Source organism: Agelaius tricolor, unplaced genomic scaffold, assembly GCF_023055355.1.
Source record: "Agelaius tricolor isolate 1412-34295 unplaced genomic scaffold, bAgeTri1.0.p SCAF_4, whole genome shotgun sequence".
NCBI lineage: Eukaryota > Metazoa > Chordata > Aves > Passeriformes > Icteridae > Agelaius > Agelaius tricolor.
This window is the reverse complement of record NW_027269264.1, coordinates 20,418,793-20,442,402: the sequence shown is the minus strand read 5'-3', so window position 1 is coordinate 20,442,402 and position 23,610 is coordinate 20,418,793. Positions and strand designations below refer to the sequence as shown.

Here is a 23,610-nt window from a genome sequence, read left to right as displayed (position 1 = left end):
TGATTTGGGTGTCACATTCATGGTTTATTATAATTTATGCTTTGAAGGGTGTGTGTAAATAACACATTCTATTTCCTGTTCTTGTGAGAAATTAAATATCCTGGCAATGCTGCAGCCTTTTCATCTCTATTAATTACCCCAAATTTATATAATTTGCAGCTTAAAAATATTGTTTCAGACAGCATAAGACTTTTGCTCTTCTTAGGGCTGTCAAGATAAAAAGCATCTGCAAGAAAGTCTCTGACAGAAAATCCAGATAATGACATTGCAAATATTGATGCAGAAATCCCGTTGCAAACAATGCCATCCATGTAATGTTAGATGTAAAATTTCAGATCACATGGGGATACTGACAGAACTCACTTCCTTTTGTTAATATTATATAAAGTAAGTAGTTTCTGTTTGTCATGACTCTGTCTCTGCACTTGCCCTGAATAAATCAGAATTAAAGGATTTTTACACTTGCCTGCAAGGAGAAACAAAATCTCACTATTTTTCCTGCTCTTGTAAACTGGGACTTTCACTGAGAGATTGGTGGAAAATGCTAGAATCCACTATTTTGAAAGGTAAAGCTTTTCCTGAAGACTGAAAATGGGCAAGCAAGATCTGATGTGGAAAGTCTTTAGCTGCTCTTCTGGTGTTTCTGTACACAAGCAAGGTATTCTTGCACATCGTCTGGAGAGCCAAGGATAAAAGGAACTCTCTGGTGAATATTCTCAGGTTTCACATCCAACACTGCTTCGGTCCCTGTAGTTGCTATGCCACCTGCCTGCTCGATGATGAAAGCCATAGGGTTGCATTCATAGAGAAGTCGGAGCTAGAAAGAGAGAGGAAACACCTGATTGCCTATGGAGGAAATTATATCAAAGGACTTGCCAAAATTTAGCATTCTTTTTGTGATTTTAGAAAATTTTGTACCAAGCTTCAACTGACCTAAGTAGCAATGTCTTTCAGAGAGCCCTTCTTTCCCTCTCCTCACCTTTCCTAAAGCCTTCTGCTTGGAGGAACAGTGTGCCAACCTTACATCCAGGCATCACCATATAATTTCCAAGCTGACATACAGACATGCAGCACCAGTGAAGCTGTATTTTGTCAAAAATGTCAAAAGTGGGTGTCCCACAGGCATCAGCAAAACAGTTAAGCCAGCTAAGCTAACAGTACTAGGAAAGAAAAGCCAAAATATCTTCTCATATGGAGTCTTTACATGTTAACTCAGAGCTTGGGATAATCATGTTATGCTTAGTCAGGATATTTTGGAGTTTGAAACTTGATGCTCCCAGTTTCAAATTTCAGGATTTTATTGCTTCTCTTCAGAAATGTAGATATTAGTGGCCTGAACATATCCAGATTGTGGCTTCAGAAGGAGCTGCAGTTATTTATTAAAGGCAAAATTTCCCTTTCAGTTTGGACCCTGGTATCTGTTGACACTTTTTTAAAAGGTTACCTCTTGGGGTGAGTGTGTGGAATGCAAATTTATTTAGGACATATGCCAAAAGTTTCTGTGTTTAAATGAACAGGAGTAATAGCTGGTCAGTTCTGAACAAATATTATTTCTGTATGTTTATACATGAAGTGCTCATGTACAACAATATTAGCACATGTTTTGTTTAAAGGACTCTTGACATGTTCAAAAGAAGAAAAATTTTCTGGGAAAAAGGAAGTGTGACAGAATGCTACTGTATAGAGAGACGAGAAATGGGTTGAGCACAAGAATTCACTACCCATCATGCCTTTAGCACACTGCAATAAAACCATGATATGCCACAACTTAAATGGCACTTTATTACCTTCTTTCTTATCTTTAAAGCCCACTGAAGTGCTACTTCTGGTACAAGGACTCCATCTCTGAGGCAACATAGGACCAGTATCTTTCACTCTTCTTCCTACTGCTTGGCCCAATTCTGGAAGGTCATGAGCCAGCAAAGAGCAGTGGTATCATACATGGAACCACGTTTCAAGTGTCTTGTTGCTACTGTGACTATGCAACTCAAGGAAAGCAGTTTTTCATCAGGTAGCAGTACAACTGCACTTAGGGATCTTCAGATGGGCTCTGTCTTCAGATAGGTTTAACATTTTCACCTACTAGAGAACTATAAGCCTTAAGTTTATAAAAAATATTATTAAAAATATACCATTTGAAAAGGAGATTTATTTGTTGTCTTGTCCTGTAGTGTTTATTGTGTATTGTTTATAACAAAATAGCATTTAGTTTTTTTTTTTTAACTTAAAAAAGGATCTGTAAATTTTAGGGCCTACATCCATGTAATTTGCGTTTACTCTAAAGACTTTTGATCAAGTCCTTTTGATAATTCCAGTGACATTTATTATTTTCAGCTCTTTAACCAAGTACATAGACTGTCTTTCAGGAGAAAGATGATCAGGGCACTTGCCACAAGAGTATTATTTCTCCAATAAGAAAAGATACATATGAAAAGAACTATATACACCTGCACACTTAGACAGAAAGAAAACTTATTTTTAATGGCAGCATGTTTTGCTTCTTCCATTACTCTCTTTACTGTGGCAGTTCAAGCCAGAGCAATCCAATAATAAATGTGGGTTAACTCTGTGGAAACTATAAAGTTATGTAAGTGCTTTGTTCCTTTGTACTTTTGTCCTGTTTTTCATTCTCTCTATTCAACAATGGTTTAGTACAGATTTAAAAACAAAAAGTTTCATTTGAAGAGGCCAGTCAGCAAACCCATTTTTTTCACATACAGCAAATTCCTTTTTTGTCCCTTTATCTTATGTACAAACAGATCCACATCATTTAGTGAGGGTTTTTTGTAGTGGTGTTTTTGTATCATCACTGTGATGATACTAGTAGTCCTCTCTCCCTAAAGATGGTAGATATTGGGATATTCTGAGACCAGTGTGGGAGATGAGGCAGATTCCTTCATGTACCAGCCATGGATGCAAAAACATTTGAATAGAAGGTTTTAAGTATGGTGTAGATCAGGAAAGAATGTATTCTTGGAGTCAGAACACCATGTCCAACCTGTTATGTACTAAGCCATTGATTTCCTAAGGATGACCTGGAGGTTACTGCTGGTCTACAGATCATCTGTATGACTAGGTCTCTTAAAAAATACTTGTTTAGAAAGTTGATAATAAGGGTATTTGATACTGCAGAAGAGAAGTTGAGGTTGACAATGGTTCATGGCCCATCTCTTTAAAGACTGACTGTATTGCATTGCACTGTATTGTCACAGTGCATTTTGTACTGGTGTCCAAATAGGAAGTCATATTTTCCTAAAATACTGAATGAAACCCACCTTCCACTGTAATCACCTTTTCTGGCCAGGTAGTAGAACCCTGAGTTTGCAGAGCTGGTGATATAAGTGTCCTTTGGAAACACAAGGTAGGAAAACCTTTTTTCTAGCATTGGACAAAACCCTTTCTAGGGCTCGGCTTGTCCCACCGGCAGGTGTGATAACTCTAGCTGCCAGTTTAAAGTGCAGAGGTTTTTCCTAGATCCATGTTGTATCTGCCAGCCATGCACAGGTAGTCTCAATAGGTTTCTATGGCGCTGAAATACTACCTTTAGAAAAATCCTTGGTCCTAAGTCCTAAAAATCCTAAAAATCCTAAATCCTTGATTGCTGTGAAAACCACTTGAGTATTTAATAATATGAAAACACAGAGGAAGATTTCTGGCCTAAATTGGCAACTGCCTAAATTTCTTTCTTAAACTCTATTGCTGAGCGTAATTTTCATTAATAATTTTTTCCGCAGTGGAACATTATTATATGTTTATTTATCTAAACTATTGCTCTGGTAATACCAGAGATATTAGGTTGGGTAAGCTCCCCAGAAAGGAATTCAAATGACATACCTTTCCTTTAGGACTCTTCTGGTTAGCAGGATACATGAAGATCCCACCGTACATCAATGTACGGTGAACATCAGCTACCATGGAGCCCACATACCTGGCACCGTATGGGGAACTGCCATCCTGAAAAACATAGAGCAAAGCACTATATTTACCAGGCTAGAAAACTAGTAACGTGGCAAAATGTAATTTTGGTATGAAGCAGGAATCAAAGCTGCTTAAATCAATGGCTGCTTATGGACACTGCAATTATGATTTGGTACTGCAAAATACCGAAATCAGTCCTGAGCTCAGCCTTTTGTAAGATGTGATTGTCTACAGGGTTCAAAGATAAGGGTTTTAAAGAGCTGCATTCACTCTGGTAAGCAAACCAGAGTGCCTGTAATTTGGGTGTACAATTTGGGATCAAACTCCAGCCTGTGAAAAAACAAGGGACTGAAAGCTTCTTCACCTTATCAGAACAAGGTCAAAATAATGTGGTTTTTGATCTTTCACTGGTTCCTAAGCCAGAGCATGAGGACTGGTGTCACTCCTCTACATGTCCAGATGGTTCCAAGAGGACTCCAACTTTTACCTTCCAGCTTATTTGTCAGGTAGAGAAATTGGTCATAGCATTCATTCTGCAGCTTAGTTTGGGAGATCGCAATTTATTAATGAATGTAATTTTCCTTGCTTTCAGCTTAGAAATTCATGTCATTGAAGGACGGGCCATTTTAACAAGAGCAATCAAGGAAGCATTCATGTCAGTCTCAGGTCTGCTGGTCATAAAAATGGGTAGGTAGAAGATATAGAAGACAAGCAAGGTGTCTTGAACAGATAGAAATATGTACAGTCGACCAAATAAGCTCCACTGAAGAAATTTAACATGTCACTATACCTTTATGAAGGGGAGATACAAAATACAGATGTAAACTAAAGGAAAACTTTTTAAGAAAATAATTTTGCTGGTCTTTTCATGTCTCTCAGTCTGTCTTCAATAAAGCTGAGGAGGAATTTTTATCTTCCCAGAACATTACTAGAGACTGAACTTCATGAATATTTAATAGACATATATGTTTTGTATTACAATGCTAAAAGTCTGAAAAGATCTCAGTGGGTTTTTTTTCCTGTCTGGATCAGTTTTCTAATAAAAGATCTCAGCACTTTCTACAGAGCTCATCCTGTACTGATATTACATCTAGAAAAATACATAGAAAACTTGTTCAGCAATGCCAGTTCCAGGACCTTCAGACACCACAAATTATTCATATTTCCCTGCAAAATCATAAGGTTGGCTGGGAAAAAAAATCCACAACTGGAAGGAAAATAGAGAAAAACATAATTCTATATTGAATAATTTTTTTGAATTGTTCAATGTGACTGTGAAGTATTAATAATTACCCTCTATTAAAATGGAAAAAAATCTCATTAAATTACATATTATAAAGCAACAGAACACTAGGAAGTTAAGCTCTATGCTGCTAAACATAAGATTTTGATTTTTGATATAGCTGATAATAAAATTAGAAAACAGACCTATTCCAGGCCTTGTTCAACTGTACGTATGTTGGTTTTTATGATTCACATTGCACACATAAGAACAATGAAAAATTCAGAAGAAAATAATGCAAACTATGAAAGATGGATAAAGCACAGCCTAGAGCTATTACATTTAGTTTTGTTTAAATCTGGTCCTATTAATTGTAGGCATAATGAACAAAGCTTTTAAGTATTTGCTCCCTTGTTTTTCATGGCTTATGCTCAAATAATTGCATATTTAGGCTTCAAATGATGACTTCTCCATCTCACAGCTGATTGTACTTGTGACTTCACAATTGTAAAAACCTGACATCAGGAAAAACCAAGCACCTTAAGAGGTATTAAAGAGAGACAAATGTGAGTTTTCAGGTAAAATCTGAAAGATATGATTATAATCTCAAATTGCCTTTAAAAATACAATCAAAAGAAGAACTTTCTTTTGTGGTTTTAAAAGGTAATGAACTGAGTCTAAAGAAAAGTTTGTTAAGCACCAAGAAAAGCCATAACATATTAACAAGCAGCCCCTGAACCAGACTGCTAAGGATTGCTTCTATGATATTATCAAATAAGGACTCTGTAAACCACAGGTATGAAATTTAGTGACCATGAGCTGCACAGCTGAGCCACCTGTGTACACATCATCTGACGGGTTTGGAATGTGCTAGATTTCCTATTCACATGCAGATTATTTACATAATTCGTATGTACATGGACTGTGTTATGCAAAGGATGCTTTGTGGGTTCCCTTCCAACTCAGGATACTCTAAGCTCTAAGCATGAGATGCCACTGACAATTTTAGTTGCTTCTTACCCAGATAGATATTCACCAGCTAGAGACACAGTGCTGAGACTGTGCTGAGAAAAATACAGATAAATTGCTCCCTTCTGAGAAGGTTATCACTTGAACCACATATTGAAATAAAATTTTTACTTCCCTTAGCATACAGCTGTCTGCATAGAAGATTAAATACTCATTTTAGTTAGTGAAATGTTATTTCTTGTTTCTCCAGTTTTGTTGCTCATGCATTTTTTTACAGATAAGAAAGTTAATAGGTGTTGCATGTATATTGGCATATTGCCCAGGCGTTCTTCTCAAACAAAATAATAGAGCATGAATGCTAGACAGGTTCATCCCAAGTCCTCAGTAATGCCAAGCTCTGTGTTTGCTCAATAAGCACTTCTGATTGCTTAGTTGATGCCAATGAAAGAGCTGGAGATCCTTCATGTTCCCTTGGTCAGCATCCATGTTGAGTAAACTTGTGTCTACTCTTTGTTTTACCCCTTCTGCTGCTTTTACTTTTTTTGCTTGACTCAAAGGAACAAAAATGATACATAACACATAGGTCCTGTGATATTTTTCCTTCACATTCTGATAGAAGTCAATTTTTCATTTCTTTCTTCTACTGTTTTCTGACAGTCCTGCTCTTCCACAGCAGAACAAGACAAGGAAAACAAGGTTTTCCTTATATAAATATGATGACCGGGGAGGGGCAAGAAATTTTTTCTACAGACTACAACAGCAACACCCTGCATCCCTTACTCCACGTACAGATGTGGTGACAAAAGAATAGTAGTTTTTACTAGTTTTTACTAGTATCACTTGGACACACCTGGGCTTCATACTGAAATGTGTTGTTGAGGCCATTTTTAATGGCACTGCTGAGACAAATTCTTAACGAGGGAGTCTCAATTGCATAGCTCTCATCATCAGCAAGCTGTGGTGAGACTCAGCTTCTCTTGTGCCTAACTGTAGGAAGCAAAGACAAAAGTAGGTGTCATAGCAAAGTGTGACAATGTCCACAGGGTATTTCAAATTCTACCAGTGCCAGAGAAAAGCTAGGGGGAGGAAGAACCCATTTTAGGGAAGCGTTGTAGTAGAATTTGTGCAGAGACGGTTTCTGGCCCAGCAGTGCCCACTAAGCATTGCAGACTGGAGTGAACATGTTGCATTACAGGCAACTTTGCAAACAGAAGCTTGCTCTTCAAACTGGTTAAGCAGCAGTGTGATTTTGTCATGCTAAATAAAAAATCAGCTTCACTCTCGTACCAGAAGAGATGTGGTTAGACGTGTATTTCCCACTACATGATAGTAGTAGGAGGCTTAGTCTGGCCTGCAGAAACATCAGCATTTTTCTAGTGCTTTTTGTTCAGAATTGATGCCTTAGGTAAATGGTGATCCACAAGAAAATTTGAGGGTCAATGCAATTTTGTAGTCCAAACTGTCTGATGTGGGACACTGCTGTTAGATAGTAAGGGGCAATCTTTCTTCTACTCATAAATGGTTGTTTTTTAGTGTTTTGTTGCTAATGACAATGATATATAACATAGGATATCTTATGGATCACACTGTACTTTTGATTCCCTGCTATATTTTTAACTTTTCAGTTTTTCATGGCAATGTCAGAGAGTCATCTGAACAGCATGTTGACCAAGAACCACAGAAAGGAGTTAATAGAGGTAAGATCTAAGGAAGAAAAATGCAAAAAAGTGACAGATAGCTAAAAGTGATGCCCGAAGAGTATAGGGTGAATGATCTGTCTGAACAAGGCATGTTCCTCCATGCTCACGTCAGCTCCTCCTCAAGTCACAGGCAGGGGATATTCAGCAGACACCCTCACTACCCTTCTGCATGTGCAGAGAGGGCGACAGAGACTGAAACTGTGAAAATCTCCACCTGGCTCCGGTAGGGATGGTAGGGACATCACCAATGTGGCTGCAGCTGGGTAGCCTTACAGATGAGGCCAGGAAGCACATTTCATGCTACAGAGAAATGGCAAAACCTCTCTCGTCCTCCCCACAATGCAACTATTATGTCCTTTCCAAATCAAGGAACTGAGTTGTGCTGGTTCCAAAACTCAGGTTCATCACAAGCTTCAGATGGGCAGGCCACTTCCTTGTGCTTTGTGGCTATAACATTTGTGCCTCAGCCCTTCTCATGCTGGCAACTGTACATCTCAGAGCAGCAAAAAATGTGATTGTTCAGCACAGCTGAGAAGATTTCCTGTGCCCCAAATAACCCACACGCTTCTGTGGTGCTTGCTTTAAAATAACAAAAATATCTGCGAGCTTCTCTTGCATTAGAAAAACAATTTCAATAGGCTTGCACAGATTTGAGATAAAACAGTGTTTGCAAATGAGTTTTTTCCAGTATGTCCTAACTTTAGGATTTAGGAAGTCACATGATAGAGCTGTCCTCATTGATCCTGTGGGGAAATACCTCTGTCTGGTCTTTCCACTGATTTTGAAATCTCTTCAGTCTTTTCCTCATTGCCTGGAGTTGATGCATTTGTTTAAGAATTTTACTTTAAACAACATTTTGGTGGTTTGCAAAAACACAATAACTCCAGTCTTAGTGCATGATACTGAATACATAGCCTGGTATAACGTCAGCAGAATGAGAAGCACAGATGTTCTTCACTTTCCCAGCTGGATTTAGGGAAGAATGAAAGTTGTGTCATGGGCTTCTGCTTCTCTCACAGCTGAACTGAATGCAGACTTTGAAGTCTCAAAATAATCGCAAATATTCAAAGTTAATATATTTAGAAGGCTGTAATGTTAGACTCTCTGTAGCTACAATCTGAGTAGTATGCAAAGGAGGGTTTGATACTTAGTGAGTAGTCTTGCAGCTATAGCTGATATGCTAAATCCAGATTTTTTTAGCTCAGAAGGAGGAGCTTATCATGGGACCACATTTTAAATACTTTCTTATTATATTTCCCTTTTACTGCACCCTGAGGTTTTTACTGAATCCATTTATTTAACACAGACCACATTACAAGTATCCTTGACAACTAATAGCTTAAAAATAATCTGACTTTTTTTTAATAGGAAGAGTTTTAAAAACAGCTTCCTAACCAAATTAAGTCCTGAGTTGATCCGCATGACCATATTTCATTTTGAATTACTTTTCACAGCCACACTTCTTGGAGAGCTTCCAGTTTTCCATATTGAGAGCTTGTGTTGTCCTCCTAGCATTGATAAGTTAATACCAAACTGTATTTGTCCAAGGACGTTCATCAGACATGGGATGTCTTTCTCCAAGAAATTTCATCAGACATGGGATGTCTCTCTTTAACCACCAAATATAGTTAATATGTGCCTCACACCATTAGTTTAGGTTTTGTCCCCAGCCTATAGGTTGTTCATGCTCAATATGATGCAAGTAGACTGTGCAAGAATGATACCGCATTTTTCAGATGCAAGAGGGTGCAGGAAGGAGAAGGTGATGCCACCCAGATTCCTGCAAACACCTTCTGGACAGCACATGGAATCTAGCCCTGAACGCCCAACTGCACACATTACTGAACTGCATATTCAGATAAAGCTAGAAAATGAGAGTATCCCCAAATTTGGCAGGCACATTTCTGGAGTTTTGTTGAAAGATCTAGTTCTCCAGCACATTTCCCATCACACAAACAAGTTATGACTTTATTTACAAAAGTCTAAGTTATAAAAGATGTCAGGATGCCAAAAAAAAAGTCCCATTACATGCATATCCAAAATGGACCAGCTGGTACGAAAGGGTTACATGGGTCTGAACTCAGGAAGACCTTCAAATCCTTTTCCATCAGCCAGGACTGCATGGAATGCAGTGCTTGCCAGTGCACGGTACACTGGGTACAGTGCTAATATTTTCTTACCTCAGGGAATTTCTTCTTTTGTAAATATTCTGTCATTGCAGGATCAAAATACTTTGCATAACCTTCATTGAGACTGTATACCTTCCCCTTCTTCTTGATTTTAACATCTCTGTCCACCAAAATAAATTCACCAAGACCCTGCAGGACAGGATAAATGAGGTATTAGCAGACAATTTTGTTGGCTTTCTGTAACAGTTGTCACACTAGACATGGCAGAAATATTAGCACAGTTTGATCCTTTCAGTACCAGTCTAGTGTATAAACTCACAATATTTCAAAAAGAGCAGAAAGCAGAGAATTTACACTAACTTAATGAAAACTTGTCACATCAGTACTATAAACAAAACCTAATTGGAATAGAGTTTCAAAAGAAGACAAATCAGCCCTGAAAGCAGATGGATCATGAATCTTGTCCTCAAATGATAAGACTGCAAATTAAGAAATGGCACTGCCTTCTGACTTCTGGACTCTTTTTGCCTGTCTTGTCCAAATAACCTAATGTGAATGTGGTCAGTTACACCCATGTGCTGCTCTCTGCAGTTTTCAACTTCCACCTTCTCTTGCTCTGTCTCAAGCAGAGCGCTTCATCTCCCAGTTCTTTCCACTTGGAATGAGACTATTTACAAACATTACAAGAAGTTCTGGTACTAATTCATCCTTTTATTAAAAACAACCCCACAAAACCATGAAAGACCACAGTATGTTATTCCCCTCACCTAATTCTGGTTTTACAAATGAATGATCTTTCTAGCATTCCCACAGTAACACTCATCGTGTTCTTGGGCACTCAAGAGTGGCACATGTTCAATTATACAGGTGTTGTTGTCCTTTTGCAAATTTTTGGGCACGCACCTTAGGTGACAGCCATAAAACTCTACTGCACTCAGGAAATGAAACATCACTTAGCTCAAGCTATCAAAAAAATGGTCCTTGCCTCAGGCTAAACAATGAACATGTTGATGTTCTTATTCAGACAGAAAAATCAATATGAAAATAAACACAGATTCCTTTAAGTGAAGACAAAGACACAGTACAAATTAAATTTTCTTAAGTGTTGGTTTGAATGAAAAGGGTTTCAGACACTCAATTGAGAATTTAAGTTAATTTCACTTCTATTGAGTAGGAAAAAAACAAGCAGGTATTGCAACCAACATGCTCATATCTTATTAAATATTTATAAAGGTGGGATGATCTAGAATATGGAGAAAAGAATTGCATAAAGTGGATAGATTACAGAGACAAGGATTAACAAAAACAAGTAAAACCAAGCACAGAGAGCTCTAAAAGACAGTGGCAATGTGATTAACACCATGACTGTACCGGATCGAGCATGAAGCAGTCCACTCCTTGCCCTGTGGAGAGTGCAACCAGCGTAGCACTACCATACAGGGCATAGCCTGCAGCAACAATATTGCGTCCAGGCTGTAAAGCATCTTTTTCAGAGGGCTCATCATCTGTTTCCTGAGGGAAAATTACCATTTGAACCAAAGGTTAAATTCTGATAATGAACAATAGAAACAACTTTTCAATAATAATGTGCGACAGATTTCCTTTTTCTGTCTATGCAGGCCTTTGAAACAACAAAACCAGAGATTGTTACTACCCCCACCCCTTGTTCAGGGTAGGCTTGGTATAGGTACATGTACATGCTGAGACAGGATGTTGAGAGTTTGTTATTTTATACATGTCATGCAATCAATATGATACATGCCACAAAGCTGATCCCTTAGCATTATATCCCAAGCTATTAATTGAGGATCATCAAAAAACTGAGACAGAGCAGAGATACTAATCTTCTGTAAATGTAACATAAGCTATGATGCTGACACCCCTCAGAGGGAATAACTGATAAATGTTGTAATTAACATTACAAAAAAATGCTCCCCTAGTACAGAATAAAAGGGTATATGGTGCAACATGATGTAACCAAGTTTTTGCATTGGTCTCTTCTAGTGAAAGGATGCTTAACTGAAGGAATATAAATGTTCATCTATTGTACACAAATGCTCATCATATTATATACAAAATAACAAATGCATTTGGCTATGTAAAGTGTGCATGTGTGCAGATACTCATCTATAAGTCTACACAGAACATTCAGGTGGCATTTTACTTCAAGCTTTTAACCAATTTCTGACAATCATATTTTGATTTGGCACTTTGGTTATCATGGAGCAACAGTAGCCCAAGCAGACAAGGTGCAAATATTTCCAGCCAGCTCTAGGGCTGTGCCTCAGCCATGGCTTACAAGAGTTTGTCGGGTGGGTTGGGTAAGGAGGACAGCCAACAGTACTTGGGAAGGCTGGTTAGAGCCTTCATCTCCTGCTGCTACAGAATGGGTCAGGATTGCTTGATATTAATATTTATTTAGAAATTCATCATTTGTGGTGGGTCTCATATGGATGTTTTGGTGGTAGCCAATGGGGAATTGAAATGAAACACTCCCCTTTCTTCAGACCATGGCTTAGTACTTTCTTGTTCCCAACTCAGACAGTTTCTCAGTGATTGCACAGGCTTATTTAGATTGAGTAGCAACTAAATAGAAACAGCAAGTCTAGCCCTGAATATTTGATTAAAAGAAATTAAAATCCATGATGACTGTCTTGTGTAGAAAATAAAATATTTGCCCATTAGGGTCCTAGTAAGGTGTTCCCATTCATCGTTGTATGCCAACACCTCAAGGAAAGCTGAGACGTGGGACACTAAAACAACACCTTCTTGGTACACAAAGATAGTAATTTCACATCAAAAGGTTTTCATTTTCAGCTGAAAGACTTCGTTACTAAAGTCACTTCACTTACAGTCTTTAACTGTATTTTGCTCAAATCCTTTTAATACTATTTTGCCAAGTCCTTCTGTGGAAATAAAAAATCCAGTTGACAACCAGCTTTTCATGAGAAGAGCTGAAATATAGCATGTACAAATTTATGTATATATATTTGTACATGCTGAGGGACTCAGTCCCTCAAAACTGTGTCAAGCTGCCTGTTCTGGGAGGTTATAATGAAGACTAGTTTAAACTTTTGTTTGCATATTTCAGAGCTTCGAAAATTGACTAATATTAGCTAATACTTTGTGAAACAATCCTTACAGTACCAACTATTATGGCCTGGGTAGCTTCATCTCTTTCAAAAATATACCCCTATGGTACATACATCTCACCATTAAAAGCAATGGTTGTCTATAGGAGACAAATTATTTACAGCATCAAATGCAGAATTAAACATTCATTTAGACAGTTAGTTTCAAACATATTTTGGTTGTCATAGCTTTTTGTATGCTCCTCTCATTAAAGAAAAAATAATTTTATATGGAGCAAAGTGGTTTGTTTTCTAGAATACAGTATATATACAATACATGCAACTTTTGGTTATATATTATATTGTTTTAAAATATATTTTTTCTGAGATGAGCTTTTCAGTCCTATTTCTTAAATGCATTTTTTATGTTAATATGACTGAGAAACTATATATTTGACCATTCTGAAAAAAGCAGAGGAACTCCTCCCTCAAGGTATAGTCAGTTGGGCTGAGTTAACTTGTTAACTTTCATCCTTACTCACAACTGTGTTTCCAAGAGCTAGCTTCCAAAAAGAAGAAGAAAAAAGAAAACATTTGCAGAGTGAGTCAAAATGTGAAAAAGCTACAGATCAGCTGATACTTCTATGTTAGGACTGCAGGAATTTTGCTCTGCCAAGTACCATGTACTGTTAAACAAACCAGGGAATTAAGCTGGGCAGTGCACTCTGATAATTCCTATTTTCTCTTCTTTCTGGTGCACAGATGGATTTCCTGTCCATTATATTTTGACTGTGATGGTGGTAGTGAAATACCTTCAGAGGCCTTTATGCAAAACAATAAAATAGACAGATGGACTGCAAATAATTAGTTGTAATGACCCTATAACTCATAACTGGTGTGAGGCTGATGAAACAAAGGCTGCAGAGTTTGGCTATAGGGGTACCCTCAGGAGATATCTGAGTCTAAATTTTTTTGTGTTTGTGATTTGCCTGACATCACACGAGGGAATTCTCATCAGCACTGAGAGCAGCGCTAAAATGACTTGATTTCCAGGTCTCCATTTTGTATCATGTGTTTCATGAGTAGCCTTTGTGTTTTTACTGAATTCTTACACCTTCTCTGTGAGGGACCACATGAAGGGGAGGATATTGTAGGAAGGGTAGCAAATAAAATACATCAGAAGCATTGGGCAAAGTTACAAATTAAAACCAAAATGAAACAAAGCAAGAGAGTTTCATAGCATATTTGTGCAGTATGAATTAAGGATTGTAGATTTAGCTCAGTGGCATGAAAACCTGGGAAGAACTCAAGCAAAAAGCATTTATAGTCACCATATCTTGATGCTTTGGCAGCTGAGAACCCCCCACTCAGTGGCAGCAGTTAACCAATCCCCTTCTGATTCAGCAAGGCTCCTCCCTCAGCCCCACTTTTCAGGTGTTTCTGATTTTCAGCTGCACCACCCTGGTCTCAGAAAGCAAAGGCCAGGTGGAAAATTAAATAAAGCTGAGATATTTATTTCCTCATGTGTTTTCTAAGAAACTGATAGAGTGCTTTTGTGACATCATGAAATGGTCCCTCCCACTGTGGTGGAGGCTCTGGATTAGAAGCAGTCAGACAACTGTTTTCAGGATTGAAATGTATTGTCCAAGTCTGGCCTTTCTATAAGAGTGCTTATTATCTGTTTTGGTTTTTTTCTAAAATAAGCCTAACATTTCTGCTCTGGAGAGTGTGCCTTTGGAAATGAAATTAAGGTGAGACATGGTGAGAAAATCAATCAAGAGCTCATCTCAATCTTCGAGGCTAAGGTTCATCCTTTGGAATCACAGTGGTTTTACCTTTTCAAAAATGATATTCATTAATCTTAAATGGCCTAAAATTATGTTCTCTTTCTTAAGTGATATTTATCAACTGGAATAAACATCTCACTTTTATTCTTTCACACTGCCCTTTAGTAACTATCAATAAAGCACTTCTTATTTAATAATTTCAAAGGAAAATGCAGCTGTTGTCTACTGCAAATATTGGGAGATGCTGTTGTCATTTAGGGTATCTTTGGAGAGATAACTGAAAAGGGTGGAGGTCCCTTAACATTAGAGCACATTTCATGGATTTCATTAACACAGATAAGCTCTTTTCCCTGCAAAAAGCAGGAAGCTGCATGGTACTGGAGGTAGTCCCAGGAATGCTCTTTCAAAAATCATACCCAGGCACCATCTCAGTGCTGTCTGGCCTGCACGGCATCCGTGGTGCGGGTTTGCACTAACCAGTAACAGTGTGGACGGCCAAATTCCAGGACTTGTGCCACAACCCTTTTGGTGTTGTGCCATAACTATTTGATTCACTAGTAGATGCATATTCTCAACAGTGATGACTATTGTATTACCTACAAGAAATGTAAAAGCCAAGGACTAACCAGCTGAAATTTATGAGCTAAAAGGTGAGAGACTTAGAAAACATATCTTCATTTGCTCAAAGTGTAACATCTGAGTCTGCAAAGACTTCTTTGAAGTCAGAAGTACTGTAAACTGTTATTTCACAATAGCAAATGGCTGAGGGTCTCCCACAGTCATATGACCGTGAGCTCAGGCTTTGGAAAAAACACCAACTGCTGGGAGCTTAGCAAACAAATCACAAGACTTGGCATGACTGGAGCTCTCAGTGTTTGCTGCTGCTCTGTGCAGCCATAGGGGAGCAGACATGCTACCGGGGCCCGAGGAGTGTGGGTGATTGCTTCCTCCAGCCCCCAGCGTTTCCATGCCCACAGACTCCCATCCATGGCAGGCACAGCAGCTGGCTCTGGCAGGCCACACAGGCCGGTCCAGGGCTGCCAGCCACCCGCAGTGGGTGTCCAGGAGGACAAACACTGCCGTTCCTCGGCACCTAAGGCTGTCAAGCACCGCTGAAGGAGCTAACCAGCTGCCCTGGGGGTGAGATCGCGTTAGTTAAGTGCCTTTGTGTGCCGAGGAAGGAAGTGCTGTCACCTAACAATTTCATGGGGCTGGGTATCCCCTTCCTGTGAATTCAGGCAGCATTTTAGCACACGTGAATATGAAGTGTTTGTCTGCCTTTTCTAAGGCTCCCTTTTGCCCAGAGACACCTAAGCGACCATGGAAAGAAACTAGGCAAGGTGAAGAATGCAAGACATTTTGCTTTCACCAAGCAAATCATGCCATGTGTGATTTGCTCCTCTTACCTTTTTGTAGATAGCAAATATTGTTCCTATTGGTGCCAAGCAGTCTATATTGGATGAACCGTCAAGGGGGTCAAAGCACACCACATATTTACCCTAAAACAGAATTGGCAAGGGAACCATTTAAAGCTAAGTTGCTTGGTATTATTATTTCCTTTTACTTGAAAACTCCCATGTTTTTATGTCTGCATTTAGCCCTCCAATTGTGCCTGATACAGCTCGTCAGAGAAGGCTGCACTGTTAACCCAGCTGGCCCTGCAGCACAACACCGACTCCCCAAGGGCCTGCCAGAGAAATTGGAGAGGACATGTTTCTGCTCAGACAGCACAAATGCATGTTACAGAGGAGCAGTCCTCTGCTGCCAAGCAGTGCAAGAAATAGTTTAAAAGCAAAAGGAGTGATGCGTTTTGGAAGCAAGCATCTTCGTCTACTGAATATGTTTTCTTTTGCTACTTTTACCATGAATGAGAGGATTTCGCTGTGTTGTGAGGTTTGAGGGCAAGAAGGCAGAAAGAGAAAAATCTTCGGGAAAGGGCAGGTTACATTAGCATGAACAGTAACTCGCTGTAATAGGATCCCCTCCAGGGGGAAGCCTGATGAAGCAGTCAGGTGTTTCCTTTTAACATGTAACATAACACTCAGTTCTGCCAGCCTCTCATCTCATTTTATCTTTCTAAATACTAATGTAATCCAAAACCATCGCACCACTGGTCAGGGAATGTAATAGTACACTTCCACCTGAGATTTGGGATGTGTTAACAAGCTTAAAAATAATTATTCTCCCCCCTTTACAAAACTTTAATAATAATTTTACTCTCCACATCTCTTTTGCTGTTGAAATCATGCCACCCACTACAGTTATTAATCAAAACAATGCAGAAACGGTGCAAATTTTCTGAATTCCCCCGGGAAGGGTTGGGTTTGGGGGCCAGGGCCAGGTTTCATACTTGAAACAAGAGTGCCACCTGCTGCTGCCTGAGCCGACAACCCCCCGAATGCCGGAGCTGCACAGACCCGCTTGTCTTTCGGGGTGATGATGGCCTCCTTGTTCTCCTCTGTGACCAGGACACAGGTGCTGTAGGAGGACTGGAGCATGTTAATCACCAGGGAGTTGGATAACACATCCAGCTTCTTCACCTCATCACCCGTCACATTCACAGTGCCAGCTATACCAAACCTACAGAAGAGTAAAAATGACAAGAAACCTGAAGGAGGCCAAAGAAACCTGAAGGAGGCCAAAGAAACCTGAAGGAGGCCAACATTGCAGGTTTTTAGGAAAAAACACTCCAACAAGTCAAGGTTGTTCCTTCATCTTATCTTCCTACACCTTTAGATAATCTTTGGATGACACAGCTAAGTTGCATTATAAGACTGTTGCTGCTGTAGAAAATAAAAGCATGTGCTTTGAGGCCTCAGCTGGGTCCTCTTGCTCCTGTGTAGATGCTCCCCAGCCCAGAAGCAGAGCCTACAGACCAGGTGGTAAGTACCAGCCTTCCAAAGCAGCCCCATGAAGCAGCTGGCTGCAGTTTTGAGGAAGCAGAAAGTGCAGTGAGCATCTGCAATATTTTCTGTCAGTTGCTGCTCTGAGCTCCATAGTGGTTCTTTAACCCACATTCACCCTGCCAGCCCCAAATCAGGACTTTAAAGGCATCCCCGGGGAATTTACCAGATGGAACTGTATCTCTGGATCAAGGCCTGTTTTATTTGGTGATCCTTACCTGAGTTAGGATGACGCTTCTTTTCCCTATCCTGATTTTAGCAATATGCTAATAACATGATATAGTAGTATATATGTTTCTGAGACTTCCAGTTGAAGAAGCACTGTTTAGGCCCAATGTGCATGTTCTGGGCTTCTTAAAAAATATGAAAACCATACAGGGAAAAGCTACAGCTTTTTTTATTCATTAAGGGAAATTAAATGGGGTTTTTTGGGGAGTGGGGGGGTGGTGGAGTGGGGATGGGTGTGGGAAAGAGGGGAGGAGAAAGAAGAAAGTAATTAGTCCATAGAATTATATTGGTCAGTGGCAGGCCTGAGCTGGGAGTGGAGTAGGTGTTTTGTCTTTCTCAAAGCTCAAAGCTGCCTGTGCTTCTCAGCAGAATTGAGTGTTTGGGATATTTTATTTTTGGGTGCCAAATTTATTTTGAAAAGGACTACAATTTTCAGGGAATGGTAAGTACCTGCTCTCCAGTTAGTGTGTTTTCAGGCACAATCATAGACTTGGAAAAAGTTCTCCTTCACTTTTGAATTTAAAATCTGTCAAAAATTCATGCTTAGTGCTTTAACATTAAAGAAGACACTTACAGTCTCCTATTTGGAGGAAGTAGAATAATCAGGGCTCTTTAAATGCACAAATGCAGATGAATGCAAGCCACTTTCACAGTGGTTGAAAGTTTGCCATGGGAATCCCTGAAATTCCATGGTTAGTTTCAGTAATTTGAATGGTGGAAATTACTAATTTGTATGTTTGGATACTTTAGATATTTCTGAGACAACATCTGAAGATTTTTGTTCATAAAAAGAAACATTTGCTCCTTAATGTAATGGATGCTTTGGGTTTTTTTCTGAAGGGGAATAAGGATTACTATTATTATTATTAGAGGTTATTCACCTCTAGCCTATCAGTTTCTCTGCTGTTACAAACTCTTTCAAAGATTGTCTACATAAAGATAAAAATTATATAAGGTCAACTCTTCCTTTAAGTCAAGGAGGCAAAATAGCTCAGTTTCACCTAGTAAGGACAGAGACAAAGCATAATTTAAGAGTAAGGGCATAGGAGACTGAAACTGTGGTTCACTTTGAGTATGTCTCATGTCCTTTCTAGGCGCTATAAAGTGAGTGCAATAGTTCTGAGACATTGAATTCATGATTTGCCAAGATGATTTAGGACTTTGACCAAATAATCAACAGAAGCACAAAATCCCCCCCAACTCCTAGGGTCACATATTTTGGTGTTTCTGTGGAAGGAAAGAAAATCCCAAATCCCCAAACAAATAATGAATGTTGACTTCCTTTCACAAATATATTCCTGGTCTCTTTCATGCATGCAGGTGTAAGTAACATACTGAGTGAGGCATGTTCAGAAAAGTATCTTTTGATACATATCAAGAACTTTCTATTTGAAACACACAGTTTTATTAGGGTATTCCATACCTCTGAACTCCTTCAGATAGATCAATATTAAAAGACTTAGACTGATGTCTATTGCACTTGTCCATGTGGAACAGCGCAGTACATTCCAGGTTTTGCTAAGGCCATATTTTATTCCATCTGTGAAAGCACTAGATGCCAAATTGTTATGTTTGGTTTTCCTAGAAGGCCTTTTGAGACTCCCTGCCTGTAATCCTCCATGTGGGATACTGCTTGAGGAAGGAAAGAGAAATGCAGCCAGGCACAGCAGAGCGTGGGGTTTCTCTCAGGGCTGTTGCTTTAGAGCATTGCTTATTCAGCAGACAGGCAGAAAATCAGCTTCCCAAGATAAGCCAAGCCCTGACTTGTACAGTTCAGCAGGGGGCTTGGATGTTAGCAGAAAATATCACAGTGAGATATTCTGCATTAAAAATATAATGGTGTGATTTTTAACAAATTCACAGTAGATATAAAAATAGATCAGTATCAACAAGTGCAAGAGATAACAAGGTGAGCAGTGCATTGAAGTTCTGTTCTGACTTACATTTTTAGAGTAAAATATTACTGTATTTTTAGAGTAAAATATTTAGAGTAAAATATTATTTTAGAGTAAAATATTATTAAGCAGTTAGCTTAAATGTCTATCTTGCACCCAGTATTAGAATACTCCAGAAAGAAAGCTCTCCTGATTCCCACTCTTGATAATCCAAACTCTGACCTTACTTAGTTTAAAAAAGACACTTCCAAGGTATTTATGAATCTCTGCCCACTCCCCAGCCTTGCTATGCCAGTTGCTGTCTCTCTGCCTCCTCTTCCTCCCGGTAGTGCAAGGTAGGACTCACATGTGGGCAAGGCCTGCCTTTCTGACAGCAGCAGAAATGGCCTTTATGGCAGTCAGCATGGAGTTGAGCAGCTGTGTCAGCTCCCCTGTTGCTCCCTTCACGCGGCGTCCCTTCTCCATGACAAACCGCGTGAGCGTCAGCATATCCGTCTCGAAGGGGCTTTTGTCCGTCATTTTTGCAGGGTACCAGAGCTCCTTCTCAGCTGGACAAAATGCTCTCTTGCCGTATTGAGGTCCTGGGCAGCTGTTTTATTTTGAGGCGAAGCTGTGCTTGGCTGTGTGGCTGGTCAGAATTTATTAAGATGTTTCTGAGACCATGTGATTGAGTGCTCAGAATAACTGCACCCCAGGCTGGCTCCATGGCTCCAGTGGGATGCAGGAAAGGAGCCTGAGACAGGACTACAGCTGAGCAACTACTGCTCATCTGGGCCTCCCCTGTGCTGAAATTAGCTCTGTGCAGATCTAGCTACATATTCTCACTGTATATCAGACTGATTATAATGCAAAACTCTCACTGCCTGCGTTCTTGGAAATGGCTTTCCCGTAGAACCTGTTCAGCAATGGGTTCAGCATAGCCAGGGCTGTGTTTACAAGGCACCAGAAATGAAAGCACCGGACACCTGTAACCATATGTGCCACAGGGTCCCACAGCACCGTGACTCCAGACAGTGAAGTTCCCTTCCCATAAGTCCTGTTTTTTCACTCTCTCTTGGCCTCCAACCTGAAGGAGGGTTTTGAAGGGGGGCATTGAGACATGCGTTTTTTAAAGTGTTTTATGTTGCTAGTTGGTCTGCTGCAGTTCCATTTTAATGATTTCATTCCTGGTCTGGGTTGTTTGTAATGTTATAGTGCTTGAATGAATGAGAAGTATTGATTAGCTGTGGCTTGACTAGTTACAAAGTAATTATATCTCCAATAATTTACAAATAAGGCTTCTCTGATTGAAGCATATCAATGGCATAACTCACAAAATGAAATTTTATGTTGGCTTTCATATTGTAGTGCACCATGTAAATATAGGTATGTCCAAATTTGCAATTATGCTGCCAGTAACTCTTACAAGCAATATGCTAGGAGCACATGATGCCAAGTGAAGGTAGACAGAAACTCTCCAAGTAATGTATTAGATTTTGCATTAGATACATGCTGTCGGAATGCTGGAGTTATGGATTTTAATTACAGCAGTGTCTTCCCACTCTGACTAGGCAGTAAGAGAAACTATATGCTGTTACATGCTGTAGCCTTCATTTTACTTAGTAGCAGCGCTCTTATTTTAAAGTAGAAGATATGGAAAGCCCACCAGCAAAACAAGAAAACCTGGAGTAACAGCAGAAAAATTTTATTAAGTTTCACTGTTATTCCTTTAACAAATTACTGCACTAAAATCTTGCCAGGAAGACAGAAACAAAATTCTGTATCAAAACATATACCTAATGTGTTTTTGTTAATAGGAACTTCAGCTGAAGCATTTCTTCAGATTTTCCTAGAAGTGTCTTTTCATCTAATGACAAAAATACATTAGTTGTAGGGTTTTTAAAGGGATTTGAATGCTAAGGTTTTCTACTTTGAAATCATCGGCAAGAAAGGGTTTTAGAGATCGACAGCACTGAACAGTAGTCACAAGCAGAAAGACAGAGTTCAGTGCTACTTCCATCCCATGTGCTTAGCTTTGGAGGTATTTTTCCAGTCCTGTTCCAAGGTGGAGAAAGGACTGGTGAGCGAAGTTGCTCAGATGGAGCAACAGGCAGGTTTTATACTAATCCTCTATGGCAATGGTTGAAGAAGAAAGAAATCTTGAAGATTTCTCTTTTCTACTATAACGTATAGTTAAATGTACTGTTCACATCACGAGACAAAAGTTACACAGCATGTTCTGCCTGGTTAGGAAGCTTTCTTCTTTTGAACAGACTGTGTAGAAAATGAAAAATAAAATATGTGTAGCTTTGGGATAGCACATGGTAGGATCAACAAAAGAAGGTTTCACGTTATACATGCAAAAATACGTGCTGGCCCAAAGTACAACCACTACATTCTGCACATTATTTCATCATCATGGCAGCCGTCAGCCTGACCCATACTAAAATGCTTTTAGTGCCAAATCTCTCTGCTGTGTTGCTGGAATACCATGAGCATACCAAATCAAATTAGTAAATAAGAAATGGGGTAGGGGTTGGCCTATGACTTCTAACTTTTGTCAAAACATCACATGTAGACATTCTGTTGATTCCAAGTAATCTTTTACACTGGTCAAAAAGACAAAGTTCAGATCATCTTCTAACAGAAAGTTTGTTTTGGAGTTAGTGGTTCAAAGAGTGTTTTCAGAGCTGATAAGTCCACTATTTGCCCCCTTTTTTTTTTTTTTGGTAAAATAATGGTCCTTAAATAAGAAATTAACTTACACTATTATGTAAACACAGACTCTTCAACCAATTTTTCCCTAAACATAGCACTCAACAGCACAGCAAAAAGAGAAAAAAAAAATGGATAAAGGCACATGATTGGATTGTATGAAAGCTTCACCCTTTATTGTTTTGTTAATACTGTGATCCCTCTGAAACATAACAACCCAAATGATTATACAGAATGATTAGGCTATATAAATAATTACCATTTTAGGGAGGCGGGGAGAAATCAGATTGTGTAAAAAATGTGTGATGATTTTCTATAAGCCTGAGAACTTCTCAGTACAAGGGTGGAAATAATATAGGAAGGCCAAAAAAAATAAACACCTCAATTTGACAGATCTGAGAGATTTGCCCTTTAATATAAAGAGCTCTTGGGGATTATTCACACTTGCACTGGTGCATGGGCCAGTCTTGAGCCTTAAAGGTGACACCTTTTCTAATTGATATGAAATGTTAGTTGCTTGGATGGCGCCAGCTGAAACTGGAGCCAGTGACCTTTCACCAAAGGGCACAATGCAGCCTCTGAGGAGGCCAGTGGGTAAAAGTGCTGTGGGGGCTGACAGCAGACGCTGTGACAAATCCACCTTCCAGCTCTCCACTGACAAGCAGGGAGAGCTCTGGAAAGGGGGATATGGAAGGAGATTGCTAAGTAGTTCTCCCCACTGTGGCTAGCCAGAGATGTTGCTCAAATATGGGCTTACATATTACTGATTAGAAGATAAACCCATCTCACAATGGGTAAAATGCTAAGTATGAAATGTCAGCCCGCAGGCAAAACCAAACCACTGAGTACTGACCTAGCAAACACGGACAGTATTAACTTTCCTCCTATAACCTTTACATGCTGTCAGAAGGGTGTATTAAAAATAGATATATGCAGTCCAGGATTCCTGTAAAGATTGAGGGCAGAATACAGACAAGGAATTATGGTAAGCAGGCAAAAATCACTGCTGTGGTTTCTGTCTGCTGAGTCATGACAACAGACCACCGAGGCACTGTAGTCCAAACTGACTACTGCCAGCACTCTCACAGTCTTTT

At 39.4% G+C, this 23,610-nt stretch overlaps 2 protein-coding genes across 2 annotated transcripts in view; both read right to left on the bottom strand.

The window, feature by feature from the left end:
- LOC139588964 (transcriptional regulatory protein AlgP-like) overlaps positions 1–23,610 on the bottom strand; it is a 296,504-nt gene that overhangs the window by 236,501 nt on the left and 36,393 nt on the right. The window lies entirely within an intron of this gene.
- LOC139589490 (fructose-1,6-bisphosphatase isozyme 2) lies at positions 623–20,341 on the bottom strand. The gene is made up of 7 exons (XM_071425942.1): positions 20,169–20,341; positions 17,214–17,376; positions 16,203–16,295; positions 11,310–11,450; positions 9,990–10,127; positions 3,835–3,954; positions 623–817 (listed from the first exon to the last, which is right to left on the bottom strand). Exons 1-7 carry the CDS (start codon positions 20,339–20,341, stop codon positions 623–625), a joined length of 1,023 nt encoding a protein of 340 aa, XP_071282043.1.

Bases quoted from the DNA above. Each gene is read 5' to 3' on its own strand.
- LOC139589490 (XM_071425942.1), bottom strand. From the start codon at position 20,341: ATGACGGACAAAAGCCCCTTCGAGACGGATATGCTGACGCTCACGCGG. The intron at 11,451-16,202 runs GTAAGAGGAGCA...ATTTTCCCTCAG, and splicing joins TATTTGCTATCTACAAAAAG to GAAACAGATGATGAGCCCTC. The intron at 3,955-9,989 runs GTAAGAAAATAT...TATGTTTTTCAG, and splicing joins AAAAGAAGAAATTCCCTGAG to GATGGCAGTTCCCCATACGG.